Source organism: Phoenix dactylifera, chromosome 15 (genome assembly GCF_051530095.1).
Source record: "Phoenix dactylifera cultivar Ajwa chromosome 15, Ajwa_hap1_PhDact_Kaust_v1.1, whole genome shotgun sequence".
NCBI lineage: Eukaryota > Viridiplantae > Streptophyta > Magnoliopsida > Arecales > Arecaceae > Phoenix > Phoenix dactylifera.
In genome coordinates, this window is record NC_143204.1 from 3801684 (window position 1) to 3814417 (window position 12734).

A 12734-nucleotide genomic window follows, 5' to 3' on the forward strand; every position below is an offset into this window, starting at 1 on the left:
ATTAATAGCTAGTGCTTATACACCACAACTAGGTTGAAAAAAGATGATTAAGCAACAATTTTGGGAGGAACTAATATACCGGTACCCACATAACAATCCAAATAATCCTGAGATGGAAGGCCTAACTAGGGACGGCAATTTGGGTCATAAATGAGTCAGGTCAGGTGCAAGTTGGATCAAAAAATTCTAAACCTGAACCTAATCTATTTAGTAAACAAATTAGGATTTGCAACCCGAACATGTCATGTTTAATGAATAGATAATCCGATCTAACCTATTTAACTTATCTAATAAATAGGTAACCTATTAACCCAATCCGACCCGTTTAACCTATTTAATGAATGGTAACCTATTAGCCCAACCCAACCCGACCTGTTTAATATATCAAGTTGCAAAAAAAAAGAAGCTAAATATAGAAATCATTACAAGAATCTTGTCTGAATAGCATTTACAATCAAGAAGCATTTACATTCAAACCTTACAAGAAGCTAAATCTAGAAAACGTTGCAAGATTCTTGTCTGTATAGCATTGAAATTCAATCTTTATAAAAATCTAAATGTAGAAAACATTACAAGAATCTTGTTTGGATAACAATGAAGCTAAATTTTTACAAGAAGCACTGACAACCATTCAATCTAGAAACTTGTGGATAGCATTTACATTCCTTCACAAGAATTAAGAATCTTGTCTAGAACCAAACACCATGATATCAACACGATTTTTCGACCAAAAAACAACATACAGATTGACACAAGTAGCATGCTGAGTGTTAATATTTCACAAGATGTTTTAGTTGGCTGGTCAGTCAAAACAACATCTTCAGATAGGTAAATATCTGGATCCTCTTCAGACAGCTGCACTACTTCATCTTCCACGAGGGTGTCTACAAGAATCAAGTTGCTACTGTTGAAATGTGTGCTAGAGAAGAATGGCTACAAATCATATATTTCATATTCCTGTCTAGACCGAAACTCAACTTAGAAGACAGAAGTTATAACCTTTTAATCAGCTTGCAAGAGACATAATATAGAAGGGGTGGTTGTTTCATTGCTTTTACCATGCTCTGCAGCCCTTCATCTCAACATGTGTTAGATGACTAGTTGTTCCTGATACAATTCTTCAAAATGCATTGCATCCTTCCCAAGAACATGTAGAAGATGCAAGAACAATTCATTATAATCTTTCTTAAACGTCATGTACTTCCTACGTAACAAGATAATATCATGACATGTCCAAAACACAGGAGCAACATAAGTCCAAAAAAGTATCCATGACTATGATTCATCTCACTATGGATTGACTTCAATATTGGCCAAGCATTGAGTTGATTGGGCTTCATTATAGGAACTTAAGTTCATGACATCTTCTACAATCTCGTCTAACTCAAGTTTCAACACATCTACATTGAAATCTTGTAATAATTAATAATAAATTCATTCAAAAAATAATAGCAATGTAATTAATGAAACATATACTTTTCTTTCCTAACACCTAATCTTGAGTCAAAGCCAAGGCCTCAGCAATATCCAATTTAAGTGCACTACGATACTTATCAAGTACTCACCCATCAACACTAAAAGCAGATCTAGAGGCAACTATAGATATGAAATAGTTAAAATATCACGTGTCATAAGAGAAAGTTGAGGATATCGAGACTGATTAGCTTTCCAAAAGTCAAGGATATCCAAATTGGACTTTTTATCAACTCTAGGCTCATCCAAATATAATTCTAATTGAGACTTCTGTGTAGTAGTCACACAATCAAAGCTTTCAAATGTATCAAAATCCTACATTATTGGAAAAATGAAACTAGTTATTTATCAGAAACAATACCATATACAAGTACAATACATTTATTTTACTTAAAAAGTTTTAAGTTACCTTAAAAGCATCCGCTTTTCTGCATGGCTCAGAAGTCTCACAAGGAAGTATCCCTCTCCATGTCTCCATGAGTTGATGTGCTAGTATTTGGAGGTCTAGAGTTGCGAGCATATAATGATTAAAGAGAGAAAACATATAATCATGGATGTGCATGTTCTCGGTACAACCATATACATTCAACTTCTTATAACAATATTCCATAAACTGAAATTGGTATTGAGGATCTAAAATGACTGCCATAGGCAAGATTAAGCTATGATCCGACCAATACTTTTCAAAATTTCCATGCATTTGCCATGTTATTTTTTGCATGAAAGCATCTATACTCTGCATCTCTTGCCTTACAGTAAGCTCAATCAAGAAAACTTGAGAAAAATACACTCAACTACTTGCTAATCTTCTCAATATTGCCCCACTCCTCTTCAGATGGATAATGCTTGTAATCAGAATCATTTTATTTCAAATAAGAAAGGCACGCTGGCATAAAAAAGAGCACTCTCTGGCATCAAAAAAGTTGAATTTCATCTTGTAGGAATATCTTCATGTTTTTTAGTGAAAATAAATGATCTGCAAGAACCACGATCCATGCGGCATGTAACACAGCTACATATCATCTACATATCACTACTTGGTATGTTCTGGTGCTACTACCAGGCTACCAAATAGCAATGCACGAATGCTTCAATACTTGACTTAGGATTAAGGAACCATGTATAAAACAAAATATTGATTTAGAAAGATGAAATATATCAGTCTGGACATTTGTTCAATATAAGAACCTTTCTTACGTTTCAATTATCAGTTTAGATTATAATTAGTTGAGATTGGTTAAGAACCTTGCTCATTTGTTCAAAATAACAACCTTTCTTATGATCAGTTTGAAAATGGTTACGAAATCAAATGCCAGAAATCAGAATAGATCTAATGGAAGACAACATATTAAAAATGTTCTTTTACACAACCAACAGTCCAACATAGATCTAACAGAACAAACTTTTAAGAACAAAATTAAAACAAAAAAAGAACAAAAATAAGAAAGTAGACCTCACGTTGAAGATAACCAACAATCTAGACTATCCAGTGTTCCTCACGTTAAAGATTAAGGGCACCTTGATCTTGTAGTTGTACAAGTACTACTTCATAAATGGACAACACTGCAATAAATTAAGCAAACTATAAATCCATAACTAAGTGATCAAAGAGGAAAACAAGAAAGGATTTGAGATTTGAGAAAGGTGACGGAGGTTTCGAAGGAGTTAAGAGTTTGAGATAGAAGATTAGATCTAGAATCTAGAGGAACAATAGATCTAATCCACATTATATATGTAAATAATTTTGCTCTCATCGATGCCAAAACCCCATCATATAATCTCAATAATGCTGTTTTATGGACAACCACATATTATATATGTAATTTTGCTCTCCTAATGTTTGACAAGAAATAGCTTTTGCGCTCTTAATAATAGAGGGGAATATGGAACCTACTATTCTATCACTAAACTAGAGATTATGTTCTGCTGGTACCAGCCAAGAAAATCACAATCTAGTAGGAGGAGATAATATCATGGCATCTCCGAAAGAAACTTTCATGGATCTACCATCAAATACTGACATTTCAATATCCACATCACTAGGTTCATCTCAACAATCTACATTGATGACTCAAAATTTGGAAGTATGCTATGCTTGTCCTTGATTGCTCATCTTAAGGCACCAAAGTTTAGGCAAAGGAAAGAAACAAAAAGGAGAAGAAAAGAGATTGACAACAGCCCCAACCAAAAGGACAGGGATAGAGAGAACTTTAGCCTGCACAAAAAAATGCAACAAAAATGCCAACTTTCCATTGTAAAAAAGACAACACAAAGATGCGGATAGAAATGAAGTGATCCTGAGAAGTGTTTGAAGACCATTTATCACTCAGACCATTAGAATATTAAGATCCTCTGTTATTTGAGGTGGTGGGAAAGCATAGCTTGAGTTTTGTTGTGCCCATTAAAATACCAGGAATCTGTTGGGCAGAAATGCTATGAAGCATCAAAAAATAAGAAATAATAAGAGAGAGGAGAGAGAGTAGCAGAAGCAGCAGCATAAACCTGAGAGAGAACTTTGAGTAAAATGTGGCCTGGACTGAAGTCCCATTGCCATAAAGTTCATGGGGTATGGCTGCATGATTACATGACTATTCAGCAAATGAAAGCATCAATAAGAATTAATATTGGTCTTACCATTGAATATGACTAGAAAAAAAAATATATGCAATTTTTTATTTAACTAACCTGAAACTGTTTCCCAATATAACTATTGTTATCAACTTTTACCCCACCATATGTACTTGTTCAAACTTGAACTAGATAACCCTGCAAACAAAAAGGATTTGATTTCACTATGACAAAGAATTTAAAGTTACAAGAATAAAAGGAAATAATAATTAAGAAAACATGAGTTTAAGAGGACCGGCAAGTTGTTTTCAATTAAGTCAAGAGTACCATTCTTCGCCGTACCATATTAAATATTCCATAATTGACTTAGTTTTGACCTCTAAATGTTAAACACCTACGGGATATACATACCTTAAAATTAGAACATACAAGTAAAAGTTACTAATTTCCAAAGAAATAGTGATTGGTCTAAAACAAGTTTGAATAGTTCAAATTTAGAAATCAAACAGTTTAAATTGTAGTATAGGTATACAATTGTCTTCAAACAAGCCACTTGAATGTGCCGATAGATAATACAATGATGATGTGCAATCAAAGATTAGAAAAGGAAAAAAAAAATTAAAAATACTAAATTTGCAGCAAATTACAACAATCGAAAACTATAAGTTGCTGCTATATTATGTTCCAGTATTATTGATGAAGTGTGATGGATCTGAAGCAAATGAGGTAATATTATGTCCACCCGTTCAGACTTCCTTGATCCTTTTTGAGAACCCTAAGTTAAAAGTGTCAATAAGTACCATGAGCCTAATTACAAAATATAAGATACTTGGTATACATTCTTAGTACTACTTATGCTGAAATCTACTTGTCTAGGAAGTAAGAATATAACTGCTTAATACCTCATTTCCCTGCCTTTTGCATATCATTTTGAAGAACTTGTTTCTCTTCTTTGATTTCTTCTTTCTCATCTCTTGGTATTTCTTTGATTCCTTCCTTATTAATAGCAGAAACCTTACTTTTTTCAAGCTGCTAAGGGATTAAGCATCCTACCACTTCTTTTTTGATACTTACTAAGTTCATTCATACAGTTTGGAGAAGCAGCTGATGGATCCTGATTGAGTTGAGAGCTGCAACAGGCAGTTCTAAAGTTGATGGCTTTTCTCCTTTAATTCATATAGGCCACTAAGGAAAATGCAACAATTCTCTTCTTCATTCTTTGTAACTCCATAGAAAAATTGCGCAGCCTGTCAACCTATAATTTATGTGGTTTGTTAACAAAATCATCATAAATATTTCTACCAAATGTGTTTTTGCACTTCAAATCTTTCCTCTATCTTGATCGAATTTACCTAGCTAGAACTTCTTTTTACTTTTCTGTGAGCGAGAAAAGGAAGGGTATCCCAACATAAGATCCCCTTAAATGAGTGACAAATGCTTTAAACAAATTTTACATCTTCATCAACTTCATCTGTAGAAAATGAGCCTTCTTTCCTAATAAGAGATGAACTTTCAAGTCATCTTGGAACATTTTAAGCTTGGAATGTGTGAACTTCTTGAAATTGTTTCTCACTACCACAATCTGTTATATTAGGTATTCTTAAATTGCATGAACAATAATCTGCCCTATTATTCTTTTTGATCTTGATTCCTATAGCATTTCTGTGTTGTTCAAATTGCTAGATGGTGCTTCTGGATTTCACATATATGTTAAAAGAAAGGGATGCATACTTTTGTCGTAAGATCCCTATTTAAAAATCTTCTTCTCTTGTGCTCCTTCCACTAGACGATGATATGTGGAATTATCATCCATAACTTTCACCTTCTTCATGAAACAATTTAAACTTGCTTCTCAGTGATAAACAAAGGCATTTAACAATTGCCCATCTATTAGAGATAAAACAATTTATTTCAAATCTTAGAAGAAGGGATCACTAAATACAAACTCCTGCAACATCATGTGCTAATGGACTTGTTACCATATCAAACTCTATTGCTGATTCCACTCGCATGTCCTATGCGACTATCTGCTAACACATAATTGATGTTCTGTCAATCTCCAGAGTTTCTTGGTCGAGTTCTTATTCCTGGCTTCCAAGCTCTAGATTTTTTATTTAAAACTTTGAGCAAGTGAAGCAAGAATAGATTCCTTTTCTTCATCAGTTTACCGCCTTACCATTACATTCCAACCTTCTGTAGACCACTAGTCCTCATCTGTTAATATTTCTTCTGCCTCCAAACCTTGCAATCCTCCTCTATTTGATTTAAGAAAACATGGATCGGTCAAAACACAATTGTCTAGGTAAGACACAGAATCTGCCTCCTTACTGACAAAATTTCACTGTTTCATTGCACTGGTTTTGTTGTTTTCAAACTTATTGAAGGTAATGATGAGTTTTTGCAAGGAGATGAAATGGTGTGACTAGTGAGCATCAACAAAGTAAACTTTAAGATGGCATTCTTTTCAAAAGAAGAAGAAAAGTTGGTCTAGTTTAAACTTGGAAAAATTAAATCCTAATGTTGATCAAGATGAGTCTTAAAAATAATTTTGAGTTGGAACTAGATGATTCATCAATTTAACAGATGTGGTGTGCTAACATAACCATAAGCATTTTTATACTTGTAGGGTGTTAAAAACACCCCAAATATGTTGATTGGGAGCACATTTCACATGTTGTTACCAACTTTTTATATCAATTCATTGTACAACCAAAAAATAAATTTGAAAACTGACCTAGCTATATAATCATTAAAAATTGGTTTTCTATCATACAAAACTCATGTTTAGAGCAGTTGTAATCATTGTTATGATATGAAACAGACATTGCTCTGTACTCTGTAGACTAAAAGCAATGAAAATATAAATTGCTGCAAACGAAGATATTAAGGACTACCGAATTCTTTAAGGGATACAGGTGACGGATCTGATTCACTCAATTCAATCACTACAGATACTAATAGGAACCAGCCAAGTTCATTTCCATGTATGCTGGGCTGTGTATGAATGCTTATGAATCATGATCTGTTCATGAAGTAGGAGTAATGCTCTCGAAGCCTCTTTGAATCAGTTGTAGGCTTTGGATGTGGGTAAAGTCAACAATTGGTTTATAGATCTTAGATTGACTGCAGATTTAAAAACTAAAAATGGTGAAGAAATGGACCAATCATCAGATCTAGAAATTCTGTTCAAAGGCTGCAAAGAATGAAAGATTTATGAAAAGATAGATGGACTGTTTAAGCTTGTAACAGTGATTAGAGATACTGTTGCACAGCAGAAAGCAGGCAAGCCAGAGACAACCTGTTAGCTGTCCAGACTTATTCCTGAGGAAGGTCAATTAGATGGCTGCTACAGCTGTTATATCAAGTGTTGTAATGGCTGCAGGATGACAGGGTTTTGGTAGTGGAAGAATAGTAAGGGACAAAGAAAGAAGAAATAGAAAACAAGATTCAGAAGAAATGAATCAAGAAAGTTATGGAAGAAGAAAGGAACTGCTCTGAAAGCAGCTTGACAGGGACTCACTCTCTAAGGCCTCACCCTCAATTTCCCACATCTCACAGGCAGAAGAGAAGAATATCTATTTATTCATTGAAAGACAACAGCATACATAATTTTAAAAACCATACATGGGGCTTGGCCTTTCAGAACACTAATAAACAATGTAAATAAGTCTCTAATAGAAAATAATTCTAAACAAATCCACTACTAAAACAAATATAAAAATTCATGTCTAACTAGACTTTAACAAGACTCCAAAATTTTCAATTGTCTTCAACAAGAATTAATGATGCACCCATCAAATTGCAGTGTTGTCTCGACCGGTTCCAGCTATTTTCGACCGATCTCGACCGGTACGCATGCGTACCGGTCATGTACTGGAGCGAACCGGCCGGTTCGCACCGGTAAATTTTTTTTTGGAAAGTGCGCGTGGCCGAGGGGGCAGAGCGCTCCACGCCTGGAGTAGAGCGCTAGCGCAGGCGCTGGGCCGCACGCAGGCGCGCGTTTTCCTGCCCCGTGCGGTTTCGCGCATTGGGGAATCGCATGCAGGCGTGGTTCCCTGCACTGTGAAACGCCGCGCGGGCTGAAAAAGTGCGCCCGCACACCCACGTGGGCTTATTAATGCCACAGAGTGGCATATATCTTGCGGGCCCGCATGCGAGCACGCGATTCTCCGCCCGCGCGCGGTTTCCTGCACTGTGAAGCGCCACGTGGGTGTTTCCTGCGTTTCCTGCACTGTGAAGCACCCACGCGAGCTCATTAATGCCACAGGGTGGTATTTATCCCGTGCGTCCACGCGCGGACGCGAAAACCGTAAGATAAAAAAAAAAGCTTACCGATTTGTACCGGACCGGTTCCGATACGAACCGAACCGTATTGGTCCGGTAGGCGACCAATATGCTTGCCGGTACCGGTATGCAATCGATACGCCTACCGGTACCGGTACGGCAGACCTTGATTCAAAGGTTTGGATGCATCACTAAAAGACCATCTCTTTCCCCATCTGTTGCAAGTTGAGGATTTTGTTGATGCTCTATAGGCAAATGTTGCAATGCTTAGGGACTAGAAAGTAATGCAACTCATCAACTCCATGGAATTGGAGGTCCCACCTAGGGCAGAATTCAGATTGAATACGGATCGGATACTAGCATATCCATATCCACATATGTTTTGTTTGACGAATACAAATACAGATACGGATGTTAGTCGGATGCAAAAATTTATAGCCATATTTGTTTTAAACGGATCCACGTACAAATCGAATACTGAAAGTATGGATCTAAATATGAATACAAATCGGATAATTAAACTTTATGACCATGAAATTAAAGATATTATTAAGCGAATGATAAATCAATTTAATAGCATGTTAATATGGTTTTTCTTAAAATTTAATGAGTACTATTAAAATTAAAGAGGGTTATAAATAGGATCGGATATTTGGATACGGATCAGATAGTTTCCTATTCATATTCATATCTATTTTTCTTTGACGGATATGGATATTAGTCAGATGCTCAAATTTCTATCCATATCCGGATAGATTCGGATAAAAAAATGAAATTTGGATGGATACTATCCAATCCACTTTCACCCCTAGTCCCACCCCTTTAAGTTGCAAAAAGATAAACAGCCCACGAAGTATCTTTTTAAAAAAAATTAGACAACACATATGACTTTTCACTCTCCTTGAGCAGTAACCAAAAATCCAATTCCAAACATAAAATCAATCATGTTTCCCATTTCACTACATAGGTGAAGTTACATGTGGCTTAAGTTATCAATCCATCAATATAGGGACACTTTAGTTCTAAAGAGGTGCAGATGTGGAAATTTAATTTCCAATATATGGTTGAGTGTAAAGAAATGATGCGATTCTTATTGTTTTGTACATGTGCGTCGGTGTATGCTGAGATACACTATTACAACCACATTGGAGGCATAACATTTCTCGGGACATGGAAATCATTGAGAAAAGGTTCTACAGATGTTACACAGAAAGGATTAGTGCATCTATAAAAGTTTAAAATTGATTACCAACATCCTAGAAATTACAGGAAATTACAACGAAATGACATAAAATTACACGAACATACAGAAACCATAAAAAAGTTAGACAGGATAACCAACAAAACCATAAATATTTAGGCATATGTTCCATGTAGGAATTATAATAGAGATTTCATAAGATACATAGATAATACATAAATTGCATGAAAATGTTAGTTTGGTTAGAACTTGAGAGAGTAGAGAGACGGTTCCTGCCTGGCCAGAAAAAGCTATGGACAACAGCACACGACAATGAGATTCCCTGTACAAAGATAATAAAGAATAGGTGATGATGCTAAAAGAGATGGGCAAGGGCCATGGCTGCAGATGAAGAGGGTGGCCTATGTCACCTGAGACAGAATTTTCTTGCATACAATCAGGAGGTTCTAAACTCATTGCAGCTCTAGAACAATTCCTGGCTGGATTTTCATAGCTTCTGCTCCAGCTAATTAGATCCTCATGGGCCATTAAGGGCACATTTTTCAAGATTTAAACCCATATGCCTCTGAAGCTTTTCACTCTATCATAGCAACAACAAGTATCCGATTACCAAAGATCTCTGCGTCCATTGCACAACCCAGATCAACGGACCTCAATCCAACTACAACCGGCTATCTTTCTAATCCTCCGAGCTCTCATTAGCTCCCTTACAGAGTGTGAATTCTCCCATCTCCCACCACTAGCCAACATGTTTGACACCAGCGCATACATGCCCCCTCCAACACTTACATCTCCTTCAAGAACCTGCCCACTAAGGCACTCTGATTCAACTTTATCACCACCATGAAACCTGCAAGAACTTAACAATGCTCCCCACACATGCCTATCAATCTCAACTGGCATCCTCTGAACTAAACTTTCTGCTTCCTTTAACTTCCCAGCCCTCCCATAGGCATCAACCATGCATGTGTAATGCTCCTTCTGGGGCATGATCCCATAAACTTCGCTCATGGCCCTAAATATCATCAACCCTTGGTCAACCAGCCCAGCATGGCAGCACGCAGACAGTACTGCAAGGAAGGCCAAGCCATCCGGCCTAACCCCATGAGACAGCATTGAAGCAAAAAGCTGCAAAGCTTGCTTTCCTCGCCCGTTCATGGCCATCCCCCACATCATTGTGCACCAAGACACCAAATCCTTGCAAGAAATCCCAGTGAATACCTTACAAGACATACCCACATCTCCGCACTTGGCATAAAAATTAATCAGAGCGTTGCCCACCAATCCATCAACACCAATGCAATTCTTAAGAAAGTATGAGTGCACACATTTGCCTAACCTTAACGCCCCCAAGGAGGCACATGCTCGCAGCGCACTCACCAGAGTCGCCTCATTCGGCGCTGCTTCTCCATCCCATAGCATTGCCGAAAAAACCACGATTGCTTCCTCCGAGCTTTGATTTCGCGCATAGCCGGCAATCAAGGTAGTCCACGAGACAACATCTCTCTCAGCCATTTCTCCGAACAGATGGCGCGCAGCAACCAAATCACCACAGCTTACGTACAATTCCAGCATCGCATTATCAAGAATAAGATTACTCCTATGGCCGCCGAAGCTCCGAAGACCAAACGCATGGACAGATTTCCCCAAGTTGAGAGCTTTAAGACGGGAACAGGCCGGGAGAACGCTTACGAGGGTCATCGGGTTCGGCCTCGCGTCCATGGAGGCGAAGGCCGCGAGGGCCTCCGCGTCGTGGCCGCTCCTCGCGAGGGCCGACACGAGCGAAGTCCACGAGACGACGTCGGGCCGGGCGATGCCGGCGAACGCCCACCGGACGGACGCGACGTCGGCGGCGGAGGAGTAGAAGCTTATGAGAGAGTTTTGGATGAAGAGGTCGGCGTGGTGGCCGGACTTGAGGACGCGGGCATGGATTTCATGGCCTTTGTGGGCGGCGTTTGGGACGAGTAGAGAGGCGGCTTTGAGAGCGTAGGTGTAGGTGAAGTGATCTTGTGAAGAGTGCTGAACCATTTGATTGTAGATTAGAAGAACCTGTACAGGAAGCTGATTGAGTGCGAGGGTCCTAAGGAGGCAGTTTAGAAGATCGGGTTTGGAAGTCTTGGTGAAGTAGGCTTGGATTTGGCATAGTTCAAGAGGGTGAAGAAGCATTGTAGTTCCTTTGCTTGCTTGCACAACTCAAATTTGGTTAATAAGGTGCGTAAATATTGGGGTATTTTTTTCCACTAACACTCATTAAAATTTCATTCAACTAAAAAAAACAGTCTTTAAAATTTTATTCAAGAGTTGGGCATCTAGTTTGATAGTATCCAATACGCTTTTAGCCTCAAAAAGTGTAACAAGCAGCACCAGCCTAATGCAATACTTTCTTTTGTAAACTTTTGTAGTACATTTATGTTTTTGCTTCATGAAACATGATATTTTTTTAGGCATTCCTGATAGTATCTAATGTTATTGGTTAAGTTGACATTTGCAATTTTCAAAGTGTTAGCTCTCATTAATGAAGGACACAAGAGACTAGTTTTAAGTTGGGCATAGAAACCATATAGGATGCTTGGTTAAAATTCCCTGCTCATTACTAAAACCGATTTTAAGAAGAAAGGGACTTTTGTTTTAACCTATAGTCTTGTTCCTCAGTTGGTCAACTTTGCCTTAAAATGTGGTATTCAGTTGGTTGTTTTTTTAGAAATGACCGCAATATTTAACTTTAAATTCTATTGAGTATGATTGATTAGACAAACGATCGGATCACTCTGCCATCTATCCATCTATTATACTAAAAAGCTGCACTTATTATTTGATGGTGAATGTGAGACTAAGTTACCTCTGTCTTTCTATGTTCTTCTGATGTATTTATTTTTTAAAAGGAAACACACGAGGCTACTATAGATCCTTGGAAGGACCATGTGACATGTAAAAGGCTATTTTTCTGAATTTAGTCATTATATCTTTTCTTCACATATCCACAACTATTATAAAATAATATTCTTTGTTTTTTTTTTTGTCATCATTGCATTCACCGGCATGACCCGACCCGGACTTGAATTTGAACCAAGATTTTTGGGTCTGGATCCGATCAGACCCAAATGACCTGTTGGGTCAAAAATTATAGCCATGGACCCGACCTGACCCGACCCGATCTTCTATTGGGTTGGGTCTGGATCCAAATTAGGACTCGAATAAAAAACCAAGT

General features: G+C 37.6%; 1 protein-coding gene across 27 annotated transcripts; it reads right to left on the bottom strand.

Annotated features, from left to right (window-relative positions):
- Positions 1-520: 520 nt before the first annotated feature.
- LOC103695740 (pentatricopeptide repeat-containing protein At4g38010-like) lies at positions 521-11798 on the bottom strand. Of its 27 annotated transcripts, none has more exons than XM_088711497.2 (6): positions 9937-11798; positions 9803-9848; positions 4159-4239; positions 1883-1977; positions 1059-1137; positions 521-957 (listed from the first exon to the last, which is right to left on the bottom strand). In XM_088711497.2, exon 1 carries the CDS (start codon positions 11690-11692, stop codon positions 10169-10171), a length of 1524 nt encoding a protein of 507 aa, XP_088567623.1. In that variant the 5' UTR covers positions 11693-11798; the 3' UTR covers positions 521-957; positions 1059-1137; positions 1883-1977; positions 4159-4239; positions 9803-9848; positions 9937-10168. The 27 variants fall into 27 exon arrangements, with proteins under 27 accessions (XP_088567623.1, XP_088567622.1, XP_088567617.1 ...); XM_088711496.2 differs by having other exon boundaries at positions 521-884; positions 1000-1137; XM_088711491.2 differs by having other exon boundaries at positions 521-1977.
- Between the last annotated feature and the right edge of the window lie 936 nt (positions 11799-12734).